Source organism: Balaenoptera ricei, chromosome 19 (assembly GCF_028023285.1).
Source record: "Balaenoptera ricei isolate mBalRic1 chromosome 19, mBalRic1.hap2, whole genome shotgun sequence".
Classification (NCBI taxonomy): domain Eukaryota; kingdom Metazoa; phylum Chordata; class Mammalia; order Artiodactyla; family Balaenopteridae; genus Balaenoptera; species Balaenoptera ricei.
The window spans coordinates 33,335,473-33,359,487 of record NC_082657.1 but is presented as its reverse complement, the minus strand read 5'-3'; the positions used below and the strand labels follow the sequence as shown (position 1 = coordinate 33,359,487).

Below are 24,015 nucleotides of genomic sequence, written 5' to 3'. Positions count from 1 at the left end.
CCTTCCTCCTTCTACCCACCTGAAACTTCCCCAGAGAGTGTATGTAACCCTTAAACACAATGAGCTCATGCTTAGCGAACGCCACCAGTTCTCCTGAGCAAATGTGATGTCACCTTTCGGATTCACTCCTGGAAGTGGTTTCTCCAAGCCCTGGCTCTTCCCCCACCTGCAGGACTCTGATGACTCCGTCCACCTGGGCGCCCCCCAGGCCAAGGAAGTAGGCCCACCCGCTGCTGTGCAAGGAGAAAACAGCAGGACCCCTCTTGGTTTCTTATCTCATCCTTTCGGTATTTTTATTGTTTATGCATGTTTTATGATGTACATGACCTATTAGTACAAGCAGTCCACAAATATAGCTCGATGGTAATACACATATATTGGGGTAAGCACTCAACATTATTATTCATTTCTACTCTAGGGACGCAAGCAAGCAGGTTTGGAGGGTGCCGACACGACGGCGTAACGCCAGTCAGGTTCACAATAAATGGTAATTGGGAGCAACGGGGGCCACAGAGGGTTCACGCCCTGCCTGAGAGGACGCTACCTAGCTCTTTGCCATGCCAGGATGGAGGCCTAGGGCTGCCAGATGCTCTGAATTCTGAAGAGGATGCACACATTTTTATTTTACATGAAATCTCCCAATTTTTAAATACTGGCACCTAGTGACAAGGAACAGACACTGGGGGGCGGGGGGGGGGTGAAATAAAACACTAGGCTAGATGGTCCTGAGGCCGCCCCGTCGGTGACTTCCACGTGCCCTGCACTCCTTACCTACGTGATTTCATTTAATCTCTCCCACAACCCTGAGAGGCAGCGCTTCATCGTTTACTGACGGGGAGACTGAGGCTTAAAGACATCAGGGAATTCATCCAATGTCTACTAAGAGTCTCAAGATGAGGAAACCCTGCCTGCTTTGTGTGACGTGAACTCCCTGGGGTTGACTCCATGTGAATGAGCCCATACCTTGAACCAGTGAGATTCTGCTGGCGGGAGACAGCCTGGTTCTCAGCGCACCTCTCAAGGGGCAAAAAAGCGCCTCAGCTTCCCAACTACTGCAAACAACTACAAAGAAGGTGACAGGCTGGCGAGAGGGGCTAACTATTCTCATGATTTCCAGGGTCACCAAAGGGTGGGAGCCAGGCCCAAAAGAGAGAGGTGGGTTCATGGCATCACAAGACAAAACTGGCACCAAGATTGAGAAAGGGAGGGGAAAATGCCTACAGCAGGTCACTTACTGACATATAATAATACTAATATTTACTGGGTATTTAACTATGTGTCAGAAATTGTTCTAAGTCTGCAGCTAAGTCATTTCATTTCATCTTCACCTTTTGAGTCGGTGCCTATTGTATCCCCATTATACAGATGAGAAAACCAAGGCACAGTAACACACCAAAAGTCGCAAGCTACTGGGCATTTAGATCCAGGCACTCGAAAACCAAAGCCCAAGTTTTAACCTCTTCATCGTCTCTCTGGTGCTCCAACATCATCAGGATGGGCACTAGGGTTCTTCAAGCCTCAATTCTACCCATCGTTATGTGCGAATGGGGGAATTATAAAAAGAAATGTAGTATGCCGGCTAAAATCAGGAAGCAATGTAAATAGGACTTTGTCTCTTTCATTAGATCAGGGAAACTTCCTAAAGACAGGATGTCAACTTTATTTTAATCTTCAACGCTGCTCCATTCTTATGTGCAGAGTACAGGGCTCATAACCCAGGCTGCCCTAGAGAAGGGAAAGAGGCTATTCTTCAATGAGGCATTTCTCTTTTAATTTATTTTGCCTGTGGGGAGAGCAGCTACAGAGAACGGGAAAACAGAATCTCCCGCTCTCAAACTTTTGATAGAAGTGCTGTCTGGGAGGGCTTTCTACAATGATGAAAATGTTCTGTGTCCAATACAGCAGTCACTAGCCACACATGGCTACTAAACACTTGAAATGTGGCTCGTGCAACTGAGGAACTGAATTTTTAATTACAATTAAAATGGAATTTAAATTTAAGGAGTCCCATCTACCTAGTGGCTACCATACTGAACAGCATAGCCTCTAAAGGGTGTGGTGAGAAAATAGGCTAAATGTCTCTAAATTCGGTCTTCCCCTAGATGACCTGAGAGTCATCCCCTTGCAGAGTCTCTGCAAAGGTTTGGGAAGGAGGAAAGTAGGTTAGGTTTTGCCACAGGCCAGGCTCACCTTGGTCGCTTCCCAGGCCTTGGGAGTGGAATGGCTCACATTAAAAATCCAAGTGGGGAATAGCTTTGGGGGTTGGAGGTTCTTGTTTAATACCAAATCACTATAACACTGTGTCACTTTTAAACATTTTAATATTCATGGGCTCCATTCCCTAGCTGTTTCCAACTGGGACCCAGGGTCTACAATCCCAAGGCCCAGTCTACCCATAATCCCCTTGCCTAAGCCCATGACAAGGTTGGAGGAGAGAAGTCAGAAACAGCCTTTGTTCCTCCACCTAAGACTTGTGCCCTTTCTCTAGGGTTTGGCTTCCAGAAGCAGACTCCTGAGTTCGGAAATGATATCTGTGAGATCAAACGGCAGAGGCATCGAAGGATCATCCTTTTCCCAATACGGCCGGCATTCTGGCTTCTGATCCGCGGGTAGAGTTCGGGCAATTCGGGACTGGCACCTGAAAGAGTTAAGAACAGGCAGTTACTCCCTGGGAGGAAATGCCTGGAAGACCCAAACCCATGGGCAACTTGGGGCGACCTTGCCAAATGCCCCAGTGACGATCCGCTATGATGGTGGTGATGGTACACAAGGGGGAGTTTGGGCGGCAGAAAGCAGGTGTGTTTATAAGAAGGAAGAATTCTTCTTTATGGTGCTGGAACTTCTTTTTTTCCAATGCCCAGATTTGTATTACCTCTAATGGCTTTGTAGGAGCCAATCATCGGGGAAATTCAGTTACTCTGCCTTTAAAATGGTGAATTATTTTTTCATTATCTCGACTGTTATTTAAAGTGTGTGATTAAGCCATTATCAGATTTAAATGTTTGTGGGATTTCCATGTATTACTAGATTACTGGGAAAGATTAAATTGAATTTACTGCATTAAAACGTCCAAGAATAGATTAAACAATATTACAGACCGGGATTGACTTTGGAGATCCCGGAGATTTACAAGTGTCCCAGCCTGCTGTGCTCAGGAAAAGGCACTCCAAGGAGAGACCGATTTATAAGGATATATGCAAATAGAGGTTAATAATCATTTCCACTGATGAATAGGTGGAGAAAACTTCCACAAAATTAAATTAAGAGGCTAGCAAGAGTGACTCCCTAAGGAAAACGCTTAAATCACGGTTTTTATTAAATGGATTATTCATCAATAGTAGAGAAATTAATTATCATATGCAACTAAATTATAGCCTCGTAGGAAAAAAGTTGGGGCGACATCATCGCACCCTGGCAGGCATCTACCTTGCCGAGAGACCACAGCTTATTGGAAATTGGTCTGGGAAAACTCAGTGGCTTTGGCTTTATGTATCTGAAAAGTGAGGATCAGACAGAAGAAAACACAAATTGCAATAAGAAACGAACAATTTCTCTACTCTCTTGGAGCACGTGGCGGTGACAGCGCATGCACCAAAGAGAAATACTCTGAGTATTTCTGAGATGTACTCAGAAATACTCTGAGTACATCTGGGAGAGTTGCATGGTCCTTCCCCACCCCACCTGACCTTCTTGGCACTGTTCTCTAAATCAATTAAAAAGGGGTCCTGCCCATCCTCTGTCTTCCATGTGGGACTAACTATGATGAAGAGATCAAAGAATGAACCATCCTGGACCTATTTCCAAGCCTGATGGTCGAGAAGGCTCCTAACTAAAGGACATCTTCTCCTCTGGGGAATTATTAATGGTGAGGGGATCCCCACGGGAAAACATACTTCAACTTTACACCTATTTTCTCGGGTGGTTAATTGCTATACCGGCATCCTGTGCACTCAATCCGTCGTACATTACACATAACATTCCAATATATCTTCAGCTCTCCGCATCGGGCCCTGATAATAGCGTCTGTTAACATGCACTAAGTACTATTATGTAGCACATCACTTCATAAATAATAAGATTAGCTGACCTCAGGGCCCCAAGAAGAGTAATGTGTTTAAATGTTCTCATTATTTATTTAAAACAAGAATTAAAGCAACAGAAGCTGCTTTTGACAATCCTCTTAGCATAAATATTAAACTGTTTGCACTGATAAGCCCACACGAAACTGAAGAAGAGAGGCGCGTTCTGCAGACTACTTAATAATAATAGGTGTTTGAGACGTTGCCACTCACCGCAGTGGCTGGATCTCCACAGTTCTAGAGACAGTCTCTACATCACGTGAAAGGGCTGCGGGAAATTCATATTCAAGGGGAGCTGCGACTAATTACAAAGGAACTCTGCAAAGCTTTTTAAATTGTTCTTTCTCTCTGCCTCAGAATCAGAGGGTAAGGCTCAATTTACCAGGTAGGGAGAGTTATTCCAAACTGAGCATTTCCATCTCACGGCGGGTAAATGATCTGTGCACACACTACTCTGGTTGGCAGATTAAAGGGCTGTGATAAGTGCTGATGTACGTCGAATAGCATAAGGTTCGTCAAAAGTCAACAGAGATGCTTTTTCACCTGTCAGTGGGTTTTGCCCCCTCATTTTGAGAAAGTATTAAAAACGTTAACATCTGCTGCAGAAGTTTGCTTACACTTGTATTGTACAAGCTTCCCAAGCCCACCCAGTTTTCTTTTGGGTGAAGTTGCTCTGATTTTCCTACTGTTCTTCCCATGGAAGGACCGGCTGGTGTGGGTACTACCTCCTTCTCATGCCGGCCCTGAGAGGCTAGGAGCTGTGCGTACCCACCCACTGTTTCCCTCTGGGCTAGAGCTAGAACCCCGTGTGTGGTCTCTTCAGGGCCTTAATTCAGATCTTTCAAGATCACTTTAAAACTCTTCCTTTAATGCCCAGCGCTCCTCGCCAGTTTCTCAATGGTCACGACTGCGCCCCACAGAGGGCTTGCTGTTGAGGTAATGTATTCACCTGCGAGGAAGGACAGTCGCCCCCAACTCAAAGCACATTGTCCAATTCAACATCATGCCGGATGGTGGGACTGAAAAAGAAAAGGCTTGAGAATGACTTGAAGGCGTATCTCCCTTTGGGTTTCAATTTCTCCTGCTTAATTCACTCATTCTGCCTCTCTTCCATCTTAATTTCCTAAGATGCGGAAGCACAGTGGTAAAGACGTTCTCTGGACACCAGGAGCTGCTGCTTCCCCGGGGCACGACATCTTGGGCAAGCTTCTTAACCTCACCAAGCCTCAGTTTCTTACTTGTCATGTGGGAATACTGATGATGGTGATGATGATGATAGTACATTACTTATGGGCTTGCTGTGGAGGTTAAATGGATTGATACATGTGAAATACTTAGCACAGTGCCTGGCACATAGTGAGCCCTCAATAATTATTAAATACTATTGTTGCTATTGTTACTTCTACTACGAGTACCAGTGACAATGGGAGATGCCAACGAGAGGGCTGCCTATTGCACCTGTGACTGTCCCCTCCCTCCAGCTAACTGACTGGGTGGCCTCTGGCCTGGGGGAAGCTCTGGAGATCCAGAAGCAGCTCTTTCTGGCTTGAATCAGATTGAGCCTGTGGCTGGATCCTATCACAGTGTGACATTCCAGGACGCTGAGGCTTATGTATTGAAGCTGCTACAACTCTCCAGTGACAGGCTAAAATGCTCAGACTCAGAAAGACTTAGCAGTTGTTCCTGAAGACCCAGAATTCATAAAAGGTGCTGTCGTTGGACTGTCTGAGCGGCAGTTGTTTCAGACTGACTTGGCATTTCTAGGAAATAAAGTTGGATTGTTTCTCAGCACGCATACTCTGTAGTTCTCGCAAAATCAAGGGGCCCTGAGTTCTCCTAGGAGATGTTTTAGGAATCCTGACGGTGGTGGACACTGGCTGTCTTGTGTCTTTTTCCCAAGTTTCCCACAAAGAAGATGCTAAGTTTCCTGTGGGGAATCCGTCCCATCCCTATGCTTGGCCACGTGGTTTGAGTCTGATTGGCTCCACCTCTACAGCCAGGGGAGAGCCTTGACTAGTTTAATCTAATCAGCACATCCTACTCTCCCAGCCACAGGGAGTAGGTTAGGGGAGGCATGTGACCCACTCCAAGGCAAGATTGAGAGAGTAAGTCAAAGGACTGGTCTGGGAACTAAGGGAAAAGACTTTCTTACCTCCTGGCCTGTGAACTATTAGGATGTGTGATCTGGAACCACCATAGTCATTTTGCTACCATGCAGCAAGGGGCTGGGTCCTGGGTGATATGGTTGAAGTAGCTGGATTGAGTCTCACCTGAAGCTAGGTATGCTTAGACTTTTTCAGTTGCATGAGCTTGTTACTGTTTGAGTTAGGTTTTTCTGTCACTTGCAACCCAAAGAGTCCTGGCTGATATGCTGGCCACGCATCCCACCCCTCAGTGACCTCCTGCCTTCTACAACATCCACTGCCATGGCCCTGCCTGCCAAGTGCATGTTGATAGTCCTCTCTCCAAACTGAGACGCTGCTGATACAGTACAGTGTGTGCAGAGATCACTTGAGTTGAAAGCATGAAGTCCCTGGCTTTTGTTTTTGATTCGAATAATATTTCCACTGGGCACAAATTTCTACCCAGAAAACAAGAGTGCGCTGGTGTCACCCACACTGGCCTTTGCGCAAAAATAAGCCAGTTTTAATGACCAGAGCTGGATGACCTTTCTAAAGAAAGTTAAAAAAATTTCCCTAAAAATTTCCTTATCAAGGATAGCAGATCATTCTGAACCCAGACAAACAGTAAGAAACTCAGCTAAACAGTAAGAAAGTTACAGTTTCCCCTTTCAACTTTGTGCTCTCTACTCCCATCCTAAAGGGTTAACAAATAAACTCAGATCTACTCAGAAAACCCTGCTCCTTTTATGCAGCATTGCAAGGGGCGCAATGGAAAATAATATATGCTTCATCTCTCTCCCTCCCAAATTCACACTATTTCAATTCAAAGGACTCTATAGCTACCCTCAAAACTCTTGCTACTTAGGAATGGTTCTCCCTGAATGACCTAGTGACGTAACAGGAAGCAGCTGAACGGTGTCACGTTGGCTGGCCTGTCAGCTGACTGTCCAGAGGTTCCCCTCCTCTCCTCTCCCAGGTGTAACTCACGCAGGGCCCCACTGCCTGCTGATTCCCCCAGGGCTACACTTAACATTTGGAGGATGAGGACCGCGGCTACATTAGTGAACACTGGTCGCCATGCTGAAATTAACCACTTTAGCTAAAGTGTGTGTTAATTATGGGTATGCAAGCAGTCAATAAAAGGTTAATGCAAGAGCCAGAGAATAAATTTCTTCCCTTATTGCATCACTTCACAGACTAAATGACTAACATTATACTTTGTGTTTTTAATCAATAGGTTTTACAGTAATGTGCTGGCCATTGATCTTAAGAAAACATGTCCGGTCTTCCTCCTCGTCCCTAAATTTTGCAACAAATAAAGAAGGACAGGTAACATTTCCATTACTCTTGATGAAAATGATAAAGATTTCGGGAGAAATGGTTCCTGCTAAAAGATTCATTGGGATAAACAAGCGTTAAAAAAAAAAAAAAGTACAAAAAACTAGAACTTGATGGAGAAATATTACCAAGCGCAGGCCATTGAGGAGACAAGAAAAACGAACTCCTAAGAGAGAATTCTTCAGTGTGAAAGAAGATAGTAACTCTTGATTAAAATTAGTACATTCTGTATATTGTTTAAGCGTCCCAAAGAATCTTAATATGCAGCACTGATTTATTCAATTTTCACAATAACCTGAGAGAGATGGGGAGGTAGGTATCTGAACCACATTTGACGTGAGGGCTACCTTACCCCAGGTTAATCCAATGGCAGGTGGGAGAGCGGGGGCTGGGCAGACCCTGGACATTTGGCTGGCTGTCCTTTCCACCACATTCCATCTTTCTCATGGATTCCCATTTGGACCAAAATGGGTGCTATCCCCTGATTACTTAGCTATTCTTGCCAAACATAGATATTCAGGAGATTCCAAACCATTTCCGGGGAAAGAAAGGAGCAAAATGCTTTTTTTGTTTTCATGTTCCTGTGACAATAATTACAGCAAATGACTGACAAAACTTTCTCTTCATTCTAATGACTCTGAGGTTCTCATAGCATAAGCATCTATCATCTATAGAAGTAAAAGATACATCTCCATCTTTTAAGAGCATAAACTACTTCTAATTATACAGTCATCCCCCAGTATTTTCAGGGCACTCGTTCCAGGACCCCCCGCTTGCATACCAAAATCCATGGATGCTCAAATCCCGTCCAGTTGGCCCTCCATATCCTTGGGTTCTGCATCCACAGATACAGAGGGCTGACTGTATATTTACTGAAAAAAAACCCATGTATAAGGGGACCTTCTTAGTTCAAATTTACTCAAGGGTCAACTGTATTCCTGGAGTGACCCTGAGAAAAATCTCTCAACCTCTTAGTTTCCTCAATTGTTACACGAAGTTCATGTTTCCCTGCTTCACTGGACTTTGTGAAGATAAAAATTAAATAATGCATATAAAAGCCCTTTAAAATATGTAAACTACTGCACAAATGTAGCCCTTTCCTATGTGACACAAGTCCTATTTTTAAAACACAGCAGATTAGGCAACGTTGGACAGGGGCTTGTAATGCTTAAAAATAAGTGTGGAAAAAAAAAGAATAAACTATGTGCATCCAGATAATGAAATATCACATAGCCCTTAAAAAGAATGCATTAAAAAAAAATGTGTGAAAGACAAGACATCACACTTTCTTTTTAAGATTTTTTTTTTTTTTTGATGTGGACCATTTTAAAAGTCTTTATTGAATTTGTTACAATATTGCTTCTGTTTTTTATGTTTTGGTTTTTTGGCCACGAGGCATGTGGGATCTTAGTTCCCTGACCAGGGATCGAACACACACTCCCTGCATTGGAAGGCGAAGTCTTAACCACTGGACCGCCAGGAAAGTCCCAAAAGACTAGAGCAATTTAGACTCACAACTTCATCAGAAAATATCCAGTCTTCTCCAAGTCAGAGTATTTTTCTGGAATTTTCATTTACAGTGAGGAGTTGACTGTCATCCTGGCTCATGTCAAACAGAAGGCTGTTTTAGGGTATCAGCCACATCACAATACATTCCCTCAAACAGTGTAAACCAGCACCAAGGCTTAAGAGGCTTCACTCAAGTAGAAAACCCTGATGTGATATCACATCAAACCTGCATTTAACCTGCAAAACACAACTGCCAGGACCAGCATGAAAAAAGTGGGAAATAATGATGTAAAGGGGCAACGATCTCAACGGCCCTCTATGCTTTGGAGGGAGCTCGAGACCAACGTGGGACCTGCATGTTCTCCGTTCTTAGTTTCTCTGGGCCCAGTAGAATCGCAGCATCTTGCCACACAGAATTATTCCAGTGTTTAAAACAGAAGTACTGGGGCTTCCCTGGTAGCACAGTGGTTAAGAATCTGCCTGCCAATGCAGGAGACATGAGTTCGAGCCCTGGTCCGGGAAGATCCCACATGCCACGGAGCAACTACGCCCGTGTGCCACAACTACTGAAGCCTGTGCTCCGCAACAAGAAGCCCGTGCACTGCAACGAAGAGTAGCCCCCGCTCGCCACAGCTAGAGAAAACACGCGTGAGCAACGAAGACACAGTGCAGCCAAAAATAAATAAATTTATTAAAAAAAAAAAAAAAAAAAGAGAAGTATTTTTTCATATAACACGGGATCTAACTCCCTAATAGTACTTTATGTACCATTTAAGGGATTCCATGAATAATTTTGACTCTCCATTATGTCTACATTAAAGAACACATTTCAGGGGCTTCCCTGGTGGCGCAATGGTTAAGAATCTGCCTGCCAATGCAGGGGACACGGGTTCGAGCCCTGGTCTGGGAGGATCCTACATGCCGCAGAGCAACTAGGCCCGTGAGCCACAACTACTGAGCCTGCGCGTCTGGAGCCTGTGCTCTGCAACGGGAGAGGCCACGACAGTGAGAGGCCCGCGCACCGCGATGAAGAGTGGCCCCCGCTCGCCACAGCTGGCGAAAGCCCTCGCACAGAAACGAAGACCCAACACAGCCAAAAAAAATAATAAAAAATAAATAAATAAATAAATAAATAAATAAATAAATTTATTAAAAAAAAAAAAACAACACATTTCAAATCTCACTTTGAGTAAGAGGCCACTCCATTGTACTGATTTTCACGGTCTCGCCAGGCTTTGTTCCAAATCATCTGTCTTAGAGGTGAGGCGAGCATGCAGACCTGTTTATAATCATCTACCCTTGAGACTCTAAATGCTTTGAAAAGAGAAGAGTGAGTGAATGAATTTATAATTTGTCTTCTTGGACTTTGTGTTACTGCCATCATGGCTCTGTGGACAACGCGACAAAGAAAGAGCTGCCCTGTCATATGAATCACGATGGTCTACTCTGACTAAGGTGGTTGTATGAAATCAGCTTGTTTGATTTGTATAACTCAGTTTACCTACTGCAGAACCACTAAGCAAAACCAACTCCTGAGTGAGTTCCAACAAAGGACACTCTCACTTTCTCTTTGAAAGGCTTTTAACCTCTTGCCTCTGACTCACACGTTAATGTTCTCAGATCAGTAAAGTCAACACACATCAGAGTGAGGAGAAGCCACACTTTGGCCCATGGGTCAGCTTTTTTTTGGGGGGGGGGTCAATATACCTTTTTAGCAGGTAGTATTTTTTCAGCCATGACCACTTGAGAATCTTGACTTAACTTCTGGTTATTTAAAAATCTACTTTTGGCTTCACATTTCAGAGAAAAAGGGAGAAGCCTGATAGAAGAGCTTGCTTAGCTGCTCTAAAAGCCAAATATCCCCCAAATGCTTTTGAATACCAGGATAATGCCATTCAGCCATCTGGATAACCAGCCATTTTGCAAGAAATCATTGTGCTGTTCAGTATGGATAAACCCTGCTGTCTAGATCTCAGTCAATCAATCAGCACGCTTATGGAGTACCTACTGTGAACCTATACTGTTCCCTCATTGGGAGGAGAAGGGAGTAGCACAGAAAATAGCCCAGGCCAAGCCCAGCTGCTGCAAATAGCTGTGCTCTCCACATTTGTTTGGAACTCACCATTTTCCATGTAAATAATGGTTCTCATCGCTCCTAATTCTTCTCCTCAACACCAATATTACCTATAATTCCTCTGAAATATAATATTAATATATTATATAGCCCAGTAGCCATGAATAGCAGGGTGTCTGGTTTTGTTTAAGGAAAATGAACATTTAGAGTTCCTACTGGGATCCAAGAAGAAATTTCCTGTGACCAGGGTTCCCTGTCCTCCTGGCATATGGAACCAGGGCTTTGTCCCACTCCAGATCACTGCTAAGAGCTCCTCTGACCTGTGGCAAAGGCTCCACCAGAGAAGAGAGGCCCCTGGGGTGAGGGGTAAGGTGCTCAGATAGTACCTCCAAGGGGTCAAGAGATGAAGAGACAAGGTCACAAGACCTCTCACTGGTATAAAAATCAGGGACACTTTTTGGTAACAGAATGGCTTATAGGCATCTCTGTTCTTTCTTTCGGGGTCCAGGGGGATGCCATGCCCTTTTCCCTTCTACTGTACTAACTGCTGCCTTCTTTTGGGTTTCTTCCCAACCCGCGTAATTATACTGTGTAATCCTCACATCTCCTTACTGTTCTGCCCTTATAAGTTTTTCAGAGGTTTTTGTTGCTATGGGAGATACTATAAAGCAATTCTATCTCATGCCAATGCTTCCCTGATGACATCTCCTCTCAGACCAAAGGAATAGTAATAATGCTGATAGAAACATTAAAAATAGCCCAACATATCTACTAAGTGTCAGGCACTGTATAAGTTTTCTAATTAAACGTATGTCCTCAAGTGGAAAATGGAGGTCCAGAAGATTAAATAACTTGTCCAAGATTTCACAGGTAAGGAAAGGATAGAGTCAGGGTTTGGCAAAATTGTCTGATTCCTAATCTCAAGCTCTTTGTACTGTTCCAAAATATAGACACCAAGAGAATCAGTTTGGGTCCTGGTTATAAACAGTTTTCCAAAGGCACCTAGCCCCAAGCTAGACTCCCGGGAGGAGGGTCCTGTCCATGTGAATTTTCACACGTGACTCTTCAGACTGAGCCCAGTTTGCGAAAACATTCACCATCTTAACCTACCACAAAGGACCACAAAGATGCTGAAGGTGGTATGTGGGTTGGGGGGGACACGTGGGTGCCTTTGGGTCCACAGAGGACTCACATTAAACTCACCTCCATTTCAGAGGATACCAGGCTCAGGGTCAGTTCTTGTAGACCTGCAACTTGGCTCCCTAAGTAGGTAACTGGTGACTTCACAAGGTCTGGCACAGAGAACAGGCCTCCTGGAGTCCCTCCCCCTACTTCAGGGACTCCCGCAGGCCCGTGGAACCACTTAACATTGGAGACTGCTTGGCCCAACACGGGGGTGTAAATCCAGGAGGTAAAGAGTTGAGAACAATTTTATCCCCAGGTTCATTTGTCAGCTTGTCAGTTACATAATGAGAGTGATGAATGGGCTACCTTGACAGCTGAACATTTAGGAGCTGCTGACCTTTGATCTCTGGTCACATGATAGGGTCATCTGAAACTTGCATGACTTCTACCTGGCCAAGGGTAACAATATAAAGGTCAAATCGGCTGGACGATTATATGAATCAAGTCTGAGGCAGCTTGGTTGGGAGTTTTAAGAGAGGCCGGGTTGGGTTCCCCAGCACACAAAGCTATGGAACCACTGCAGAAAGGTGCTCAACAAAAGATATACAATTTCAAAGCAGTCTAGAGTAACTTTCCTTGCAAGGGAATAGAATGAACTCATTATTTTTAAAGGGCAACAATGAAAACAAACACTTTGGAAGAAAATATATTCTGCCAGTGCCTCTGCCATTGGGAGGGAAGCCTACAGGCATATGACTTAATGAGTAATATTAATGCTATACCTGCAACATGGCAGAAGGTCCAATTTGATGCAATTATTGGAACAAAATCCCCACTGGGTAGTATCAAGCCCTCCTTTCAGCCATAGAATACGGTCTCTCCTCCATCCTCTGTCAGCACAGTACCCCACAAAGGACCATGATTGACAAAAGATAACCCTTTCCAAATTTCGTGACTTCCCTGTTGCTTGAAACTTAAGCAAAGTTTGCACGGGACAGTCTCAAACTTCAGAAAGATTCCAGAATAACTTACAATCAGAAATTCAAGGCAGCTGTGATTTTCAGATGCACTATAACATTTTAAAAAATGTTTCTTCTTGTAAACCTGAAGATTTTTGCTTTTTGATTACTTGGTTAAATTCCATTTACTCAGAATCAGATAACAGTAGTCACAGAGGTAATGAATACAGTTATGGAAATGAAGGCTAAGTGGCCAACGCCATTGATTTCTAGAATCCAGAAACTTCATAACCCATGAAAGAAGCAGACACTACAGAGAAATCTGATTTACATCAAGAGCTAGTTTTCTACAAAGGATTTTCCCCTGCAAAGTCAAAGACCGATGGACAGACTTCCATTGGAGCATAATCCATTCCTACTCTTGAGAGATGAGCAAAGCAAAGGACAGTGGCTTACAGAATAAGAGGCCAGCTGTTCTGACTTTGGAATGCTCATGTGAGTTGTAAGCTGTGAAATAAATTTGAGTTGATGGTCCTCCCATCTGCTCACCTGTCAAGTCTATTTCCACTGTGCTGCTGTTTTTAGAAATACTTCCAAGTAACCTGCTTAATTGGTTTTTGGATGCCGAGAAGCATCTCCCAAGTTTATTTTAACCTTATACAGAACATGAAGCTACTAGGCCTTGGTTTCTTTTCTCTCGTTTAAGAACATTCACTAACAGGTCAAGAGCACTTACACAGAAAACTCGGTGGAGCCGCAAACCAATGGGGTGGGGGGCAGTCCCAATGAGGAATTAGAGAGAAAATGGTGGGTCAAAACAGAAGGTCAATTGATCAAGGGCATCCCAGTCTTCTGAAGAATTTCTGCTTTGCACCCGTTTAAAAGCCAAGTCCAAGTCAAAATTCTTACAATGGTCCGCAAGTCGCTTCATGACCTACGCCTTCCCCCACCGGCCGCCCCCCATCCTCTGGCCTCTCCCTACACTTGTCCCATTACTCACTTTGCTCCAGTTGTATTGGCTGATTTGCTCTTCCTTGAACAGGCAAAGAATACTCTCAGGTATTCCAGAGCGCTCCAATACCTGCTGTTTCTTCAGCCTTGAACACTCTTCCCCTAAGATATCCATGTGGCTCGCTCCCCTATTCCTTCAGGTCAGCACTTAAACATAATCCAATCAGTAAGGCCTTCCTTGACTATCCTACGTAAGACACCAGCATCTCCCCTTCCTACCTACCTAACCCAGCACTCCCCACTCCCCATCTTCTTTTCCTGCCCCATTTTTCTCTACAACACTTGATACCATCTAGGGTGTGTGTGTGTGTGTGTGTGTGTGTGTGTGTGTGTGTGTGTGTGTAAGATAAGCCCCCTGAAGGCAGGGATTTCTGATGTACTCACTGCTATATCCTCCAAGCCTAGAGTCTGGTCCACTGTAGCCACAGTAAATACGGTGCAATGCACAGATGACTGAAAGCAACTTGCGTCTGAACTTCCAACTGTACCTCCTTAAGGTAGGACTAATCTCTCTGCAATATCACCAGTTTTACGATAATGACAGTAAATGTACAAGGCACAACCAAAGGAGAAATAATAACAATATCTCATCCATGGACAAAGAGGATGAGATGAGAGGAAGAAAACTGGTCTGGGAATTCAAGACCCAGCTCCACCACTACCCTATCCTGTGACCTTGGGCAAAACCTTGACTTTCTGGCCATTAGTACTCAGATCTGTAAAATGAAAGGTTGGGTTAGACAATCTCTAAGGTTCTTCCCATCTTTAAAAAACTGAGATTTTATATATAAATATTATGGTTTACCTTCACATACCTTATCTCATGTGACCCTCACTACTAGGGTAGGAAATAAAGGTGCTGTCCCACTTGGGGAGATTAGGATGTGGAGGCCTTGCTCCAGGTCACATGGCTGCTGAGACACGTAGCTGGGACTGAAACTTAGGTCATTGGCTAGTTCAGCATTTTTTCTACAAAACTGCACTTCCTCTATTGGTAGAATTGGAAGTACTACCAGCCCTTGTTACTCTGACTCAAAAAGTATTTTTGCAGGCAAGTTCTTATCCCCTCAAGATAACGTACGTGTATCATGGACCCCTCTGGGCACTGTTCCACCCTAGCCCAAGAAACCTTGGATTCTCTAAGCTGCCATTTCAAGATTAGAGATAATAAACGGCTCCATCTGCCTATGGATGTTTTATGATAGGAATAAAACTATATTTCAGTGTAGCTCTTCGGTAGAAGGGCAAGAAGTCAAAGCAACTGTAGCACCAGGATTGCTATGCTAACAAGGCCGCTGAACTCCAAAGATGTCAGAAACTTCCTCGTCTTAAAGCCAGAGCAAATCTGCATTTTATACCCCTAGGAACTGAATGAGGCTGTTTCTGCAGCTAACATTTAGAAATTAAAATTGCTTTTACCCACATAAATATCTATGCTGCTGGGTTCAGTGATCAAGAAGGAGGAAAACTCAATAAACTATAATGGAAAAGAATTTACAAAATATATAGGGACTTCCCTGGTGGCGCAGTGGTTAAGAATCCGCCTGCCAGTGCAGGGGACACGGGTTCTAGCCCTGGCCCGGGAAGATCCCACATGCTGCGGAGCAACTAAGCCCGTGCACCACGACTACTGAGCCTGCGCTCTAGAGCCCGCGAGCCACAACTACTGAAGCCCACGCGCCTAGAGCCCGTGCTCCGCAACAAGAGAAGCCACTGCAGTGAGAAGCCTGCGCAACGCAAGGAAGAGTACCCTCCGCTCGCTGCAACTAGAGAAAGCCGGTGCGCAGCAACGAAGACCCAACACAGCCAAAAAAAAAAAGATATATACATAAATATGTGTATAACCGAATCACTTTGCTGTACACCTGAAACATCCAGGACCCAGGCTGCTGCAACTATTTTTTTGTTTTGCCATTCTTAGCTCATGGCTGCCATCCTTGAGGTCACCTTATGGTCCAGGTGTTCTAGCCACCATATCTGGTTTCCCAGGCAGGAGCAGGAGAAAGGAGAGAGGGGTAAAATATGCCCTTACCTCCTCTTTCTAAGGAAGACAGCCAACCAACCTCCACCTCTATGTCACTGACTAGAACTCAGTCCCTGGGCTGCAAAAGAGGCTGGGAAGTGTAGGGTTTTTTATTTGTGTGTTTGTTTTTTGGGTTTTTTTTACAGTTTTGTTTGTTTATTTCTGGCTGCGCAGCATGTGGGGTCTTAGTTCTCCGACCAGGGGTTGAACCTATGCCCCCTGCAGTGGAAGTGCAAAGTCTTAACCACTGGACTGCCAGGGAAGTCCCTGTAGGTTTTTAACTGGATGTGCTACCCTCTTCTTTCCTCCATCAAAACTGGGATTCTATACAGGAAGAAGGAAAGGATGAGGGCAGGATGAGAAACTAGTATTCTCTGCCACACAATGTAAGCAAATAGATATTAAGGTAATGTCTTCTAGAGATCAATGTTCTGGAGCGAATCAAACAGGAAATGAATAAGTGAGCGAATGGAGGGGGTGGGGGAAGGGCTGTGGCTGGAGTGGAAGCAGTAGGCATCTATCGGGGGAAGAGGATTTTAGGTGACAATGAGTCAGGCTTGATAAAGGGACAGCAAGGAGGCCACTGTAGCTGAAGGAGGGTGAGCAAGGGAGGAAGGAGGTGGGGTCAGAGAGGACCAGGGTCTTGGAAGCCACGGTACAGACTGATTTTATTCTAAGCGAGACGGGAAAGCACTGGAGGCTTTAAACGGGGAAGTGACAGGATCTAGTCCCATAGTTTGCAGAAAACCTCTTACTCCTTTAGGAACTGGGTCATTTCATGAGAGTAAACGTCTATGCTCACCCTACTCGTGGTGTTCTGTGGATGAAGCAAAATACCCTCCTTAAGATTCTTCCCTGGCCTGATGCCCACCCCCCGACCCAAAGCCGGCTGAGAGGGAGGGGGCAGCGCTGAACCTGACCATCCCCACAGCTTTGACGCTTTGTTCCCCTTTGTGCTGCAAGAGAAAAGAAGAAGTACCGCCCAAGCCTCCCTGTATTCCTAAGTTCACCTGACGCGTATCTTCAGAACGCAACTCACATCCAATTTAGGCTGTTCATTTACTTCTGGGGGCCGTGGATTCAGGCGGAGGAAGAAGGGGTGACCCTAGATGCCGAGAGCCACGGAAGACCGAGCAGACCTCTGAGTCAGCGCAGGGGTTGCTTCTAAAATGACTGGATTGGAAAGGACTTTTTAAAAAATTGCACTTCAATAGAAAGCGGACCAAATTCTGAAATCCTCCAACTGAAGATTCTGCTGGGCTGCCGGCATCGCCAGCAGCAGACCAAAGCCCGCTGGCGCCTTGGAGAGGAAGGATGAGTTGCCCAGAGACTGCCTTAGGGCTGCACGTGGCTTCCAAACTGCAGGTTAACTGGGTGGGTTGATTCATTAATCATCACAGCCACCATGTTCCCACCCGGGCATCTCCGAGGCGCAAGCAAGGCAGAGAGACCGGCCATCATCTATTTATTACTTTACAGTCTTGTACGCGCTCGTCTTCCACGGGCTGGTGCAGTCTCCCACTCCAGGGCTCTGACAGCTTGGGCCTGTAGTCCCCTCGCTGTCTGGGGTGAGCGCATTCTCCCAGCACCAGTGATTGCTTGTGGGGTGACCTTGGCAAGGGCACTTAGGCAGCATTTTCTCATCTGTCAAGGCGAGGCAGCCACAGACCCCCGGAGTCACCTCTGGTAAATACTCATGTGTGGACCAGTGCCGGCCATCTCATCCCAAAGCCCCCTGGCTCCGGGAAGAAGGCTTTTTCCAACAGGGAAAATGAGTGAGGCCACGTCCTTGCCTCGTGCCAGTGAGAGATGGGGGAGGGGGCGGGGGTGGAAGAGGAAAGTGTCTCTTTGCAGGAAAGACACCCTTAGGCCCTCACCGCGGATCCCAGGCGTCTTCTCATTTGCCAAAATCCAGAAGGTCACAGGGAATCAAAGAATGACTCTGCTTGTGCAGAATGTCCTTACAGAGGAGGCTGGGAACAGGAGGCCTGCTACGAGTCACCTTTCCGGCTCCTGCGAACAGGCCGATTAATGGAGAAGTTGAGCTTCTTGCTGAGCATGACAGGAGTGGGGTCAGCTGGGAACAGGCCAGGGCTCGGCGGTGAGTCAGGACGGCACAGCAAGGACCTGATTAGCGGCTGTCACCTCCTGTCCCCACGCCTGGCCTGTCAGAGAGCCAGGCTTCGCAGCCGACTGCTAAGTTAGAATTTACACTTTCTGCAAGAACGGTCTTGCAGTCAAGACCACCTGGGAGTTGGCACAGACTGAGGGGCCATTATGCTTTCTCCGCAGCCCTAGCTGATAGGGGAGCTCAAGTGAGATGGGAAGGAACTTGCTGTTCCTAATTTAAATTGCTCTTTCTAGCTGGAGATGGACTTGCCCAGGTCCTAATGCCCAAAGGCACCCACCTGTAAGTTACAGGGCCAGGGTCGTCTGTGGAAGTGCCATCATCGGCAGGTGGCCTGCCCACGTGGTGCGAGGGACAGGTTCCAGGATAGCCTTCCCTCCGAAAACAATTCTTGCTCTGGCCTCCAGACCATGCCAGAAAGTGTACCATTCATTCATTTTTTTTTTTCCCCCCCAAGTGTATGGGGAAAAGAAGGAAAGGCATTTTAAAATGCAACTGCTTCTAAGGAGGAGACTGTTTTAAGTCATCTCTCGGAGAGATCATGCTGCTTCCTGATAGGGCAGAGAAACACATGAGCTCTGACTTCCCTGGGGTGAGAGGAATGGGGGGTGGTGTTCCTCGGGAGCCCAATTTTACCTTCTTTACAGTCTCACCCAGGGCTGACCACAGGACCAGCCTTCTGGGAGAGATTCGTTCAGGAGGACAGCAAATACAGACTAGCAGCGATTTAATTAGTTCCAAGTTAATGTCCTTTTCCACTTGGTCTCATGTAAGCACCTGGGAGTTATGGCCACTAACTTAAAATGATTTATAAAGTTCTTTCCCAGGAGAAAGGTCCTTGGACAGGCAGCGAGTAAGGCTGTGAATTATGCCTCCATAGTGGGTAGAGTCTGAGGATAAAGGAACAGGTTCAGCTGTGAAGAATCTGAAGCTCTCTCCTAAAAGGGAGGGGAGTCTCATTTTTCAGCGAGGTAATTTTTAACAGTCATGGCTAGCTCTTCTAGACTTCAGCTTTGACAGAACTTCTGTTCTTAGGAGCTCATCTTAGCTTATACCCTCTCAGTTTTAAGGTGAGGTTAACAGACTTGTTCAACTCATTTGTGGCAGAGTTAGGAGACTAGAATCTTGGGATGCCTACTTCAACTGTGGGTTTGCTTGCTTTTTCTTTTTTAATGTTATACTTGTTAACAGCTAACATTATTTGAGGATCTACATTTTGCTAGATGGCATTCTAAGTGCTTTAGCCTCATAACCCTATGAGGTTATGATTTTTATCCCCATCTCACAGATGGGAACACTGAGGAACTGAGTGGTAATACAATTTGCCCAAGGTCACAGAGATTGTGAGTGATGTGGCCAAGACATGAGCCCAGGAGGTCTGGTCCCAGAGCCATACTCTCAACCACTACCCTACCATGCTATTGAGACAGTGCACACTCAGTCTTAAACCTAATGATACAGAAGGGTTTATACAGTGAAAAAGCAAGAGTCCCCCACTCTAGTTCATCCCACCCCTGGATTTGTTTCCAATGGTGGTTACCTTCTGTTATCTCTCACTAATAGGCACACACTCTTATTCCTTGATTTTCCAATTTCAGATATCATCCGTTGGCTTCCTGCAGTGTGACATGAAGATTGGACTCTCCTTATTCTGTGCATGTGTGAATGGTGTTTGTCGTAACTAGCCTCCAAACACGGCCCCAGCGGACCACGCCTCCAGGATTCACCCATATACTGAGGCTCAGCTGGCCCTCCTTGTCCTCTGACTTAAACAACAGACTGCAGCATGGGTGACATTAGAATAGTTAGTTCCTTTAAAAAGCCTGGCAGCTTCTGCTTTTGTGCTCTCGGGAATCTTGAGCCTCACTGCAAGAAGTCTGGGCATCCTGCAGGAGAGACCACACGGAAAGGCCACGTCGAGAGATGGAGGCCCAGCGGTCCCAGAGTCCCCAGCTAAGCCCAGCCTTTCTGCTCCAGCTGCTGTCTGACTACAGTCCCAGGTAAGACCCTCAGTGACGCCAGCAGAAGAACCTTCTATCCAGATGAGTCAACCCTCAGAAGAACAGAGACTTATATGAGAAATAATAACTGTGGTTGATTGAAGCCGCTATGTTTTGGGGTGATCTGTTATGTAGCAAATAGTGTTTTTCTGTATTTTTAGTTCCTTAATTGGATACCTTTGGAACATTAGATGATATGCTTAAATTCTATAACTGGTTCCATTAACTTTTTTTATGGTGGTAAAAACTATATAATGTAAAATTTGCCTTTTTACCCATTTTTAAGTGTACAATTCAGTGGTATTCATTGCATTCACAATGTTGTACGAGCATCACCGGTATATATTTCTAAAATTTTCTCATGACCTCAAACAGAAATTCATTATGCAATTTCCCATCCCCTCCTTTCCACAGCACCAGTAACCTCCAATCTACGTTCTGCCTATTTTAGATAGTTCATATAAGTGGAATCATACAATGTTTGTCCTTTTGTGTCTGGCTTATTTCACTTGGCATGATGTTTTCGAGGTTCATCTAGATTATAGCATGTATTAGAATTTCATTCCTTTTTATGGCTGAATAATATTCCATTCCATGTATATTACACATTTAGTTTATCCATTCATCTGTTGATGGACGCTTGGGTTGTTTCCACCTTTTGGCTATTGTGAATAATGCTGTGATGAATATTGGTACACAAACATCTGTTTGAGTCCCTGTTTTCAATTCTTTTGGGTTTATACCTAGGAGTAGACTTGCTGGGTCATACGGTAATCTTACGTTTAACTTTTTGAGGAACCACCAAATTGTTTTTCAAAGGCATTGCATGATTTTACATTTCTACCAGCAACATACAAAGGTTCTAATTTCTCCACATCCTTGCCAACACTTGTTCTTTTGTTATTTTTAAAAATTATTATAGCCACTCTAGTAGGTATGAAGTAGTCTCTCATTGTGGTTTTGATTTACATTTCCCTAACGACTAATGGTGCTAAGCATCTTTTCATGAACTTATTTACCATTTGTATATATTCTCTGGAGAAGTGTCTAATCAAGTCCTTTGCCCATTTTTTTAAGTTGGGTTGTTTGTCTTTTAGTTCTTGAGTTTTAGGAGTTCTTTACATATTCTGGATATTAAACCTTTATCAGATACATGATTTGCAAGATTTTCTCATATCCTGTAGGGTTTTTTTCACTTTCTTGACAATGTTCTTTGATGCACAAAAGTTTTTAATTTTTGATGAATTTATCTCTTTTTTTCTTAGGTTCTACTAACCCTTGACAGAATCTCTCAACTCCCCCTTTTATAAGATAAGGATAAGAGTGCCCAGTATAGAATGACAGACTGAGCCAGTTAACACCCTGAAAATGGAGTTGCAGGAATAAGAGGTACCCAATGTTTTATGAACTCTCGAAGGATCTTTTCCATCTATGTGCCATTCTTAAGTCAGTTGTTGGTTTTCACCAAAGTAAAACCTCTACCTGACAACACTGTTAACCCAACTTTGAGTTATTCCCTAAACCTAACAGTAATTAATGTGAACTATCTAAAAAATAATTTAGAATCTTTACACTCACTCAGACTGGAAGTTTCCATTCTGCACTTCTACAAATGTGTACAATCTGACTGTGTACATGCCTTATTTCTTCCGTTAACCCAGAGGGAACTGGTGGGCATCTCAGCATCTATCCAATTCCAGTCCAGAAGAATGACAGTATCTGAGGTTCCTAGGAAAAATTTTCATGGGACGTACCCCTCAAACCTTCTGGCAAAAGATTTTGGTCCTTTAAAAGAACTTCCTGCCATCTTCTATTGGATTTGTAAGAGACTTAGGAATGGCTATTAAGACCATGCATGTATGCATATCCTAATTGGCAAGCCATCCTTATCATACTCATGGACACCTCTTTATAGCATGAGTATTGGCGAACAAGGCAAAGGGAGAACCCAGTACCATGGAGGAGAATTTCCCAGGATGCAGCTGCAGCTCAGGGGACATCGTCTGACCTTCAGTATAACTCAATCTGTATAACAGGAAACTCACCTCGATGATAGTCTCCTTGTATAACAAGCTTTCCTTGGGCATTTCTGACAGCTGATTATCACTTTTTCCCCTGTTGAAAACATTTAATTCACTGCTGTCTGGAATGTCTATTTATTTGTGGGGTACTCACGATACCAAATGTCTCATAATTGTTTTGGTCTTTCCCATCAGAAAGGAAACTTGGCTTGGTAGAAAACATTAAAAAAGTATTTTGAGCTATCGGGTCACTATAAACATTCTCAACACTGTATTTGCAAAAGCCAGCATGCTGTTAAAACAATTACATGCTCTATCTCAGTTCCAAACAGCTAATGGTGTTTTGCAGAATTGCTTATAATTTCAGAAACTGGAAACAATCTAAATGTCCGTTATCGTGGGAACGATACTAAACTATGGTATATCCAACCTATGGACGTCTCTGCAACAATTAAATAGAACAGATTTATATTACATGTTCTAACATAGGAAGATTTCCAGATCTAGATATATTATTGAGGAACAAAAGCAAATTGGGTAGTATTGATTTATAGAGGCAATGGTTATTTGTAATGACCATTTATATAAAACAAAGAAAACATACTTGTCTACAGTACATCTATATGTCTATAAATGCACAGAAAAATATGTGAAAGGGCAAGACGTCTGAGATTGGGGGTAGTGGTCAAAGAGTACTTTATAAAGTTTTAATTTTTTTATGAAGTATATGTATTTGTGTATTCCTTGTGTAATTTAAAATACAGATGCTAACTGATGGTGAAGAAAACCAGATACCTTAGAGCTAGGGATGTGAATCAGCTGTTAAAGAATATAACTGCCTTCAGGTCTAACTTCCTTTCTACCAATCAGAATTCTGGGAACTCAGCAAGAAGCAAATTCTTGGCTTAGTCAATATAGGAAGTTGAAGTCAACCAGGTAAAACAACTAATTTTCATCTTAAGGGAGAATTTACCTACAATATTCTTAGCTGTTTAGGTAAAGGTAGGGTCCTCTGGGGACTGGAGTAGAAAAGGGATTTCTCTAGACTATCTCATCTTCCCCAAACTTCTGCCATCTCACTGAAACTGAAGCCTTTCAAGGGGGAGAGGAAAAATAAAGGACCAGTGGCTATACTTACTTTAAACACCTAAGCTTTATAAAACTTCTTTCATCTACATGTCTCTTAAGAAAACTGTCAAAGCAACAAAGAAGCAAAGTGGAAACAGATGTTTTTCTACCAGAAATGCTCTCAGGAATGGTTTCAGATATTCATGTGTGTTTTCTAAGTAACTGTACCAACCAACTTTTCTTGTCCACCATTACAGCCCCTGACATGTTTCTCGGGCCCCTCTGGGCACACATGCTCAGACAGAGCCTGGTCCTGGCAGCCTAGGTTCCCAGCAAGCCCTGTGCACAGAGGAAGGCATGGGGCTCCTGGTCAATTCAGCCTCAGAACATCCCGAACTACAGGCCCAAGAGTCCATGCTCAGCAGGCCAAGCGAGGGCAATGGCATTTTATTCTCCGGCCGATTTCGTTTTCCCTTTGGGGGAAGGGCAGCCCACTGGAACTCCTCTGGGATGTGAAGGGTCTCAGGAACACAAGCTCTCCCCCTCCAGTTCACGAC

The 24,015-nt window shown here is 44.4% G+C and overlaps 1 protein-coding gene across 2 annotated transcripts in view; it reads right to left on the bottom strand.

The window, feature by feature from the left end:
* Positions 1-267: 267 nt before the first annotated feature.
* The window catches only part of FTO (FTO alpha-ketoglutarate dependent dioxygenase), a 375,391-nt gene continuing 351,643 nt past the window's right edge, over positions 268-24,015 (bottom strand). For both annotated transcript variants that reach the window (XM_059904734.1, XM_059904735.1), the window contains one exon: positions 268-2,638. In XM_059904734.1, the coding sequence (XP_059760717.1) occupies positions 2,485-2,638 (154 nt within the window). In that variant the 3' untranslated portion in view covers positions 268-2,484. The remainder of the gene's footprint in view (positions 2,639-24,015) is intronic.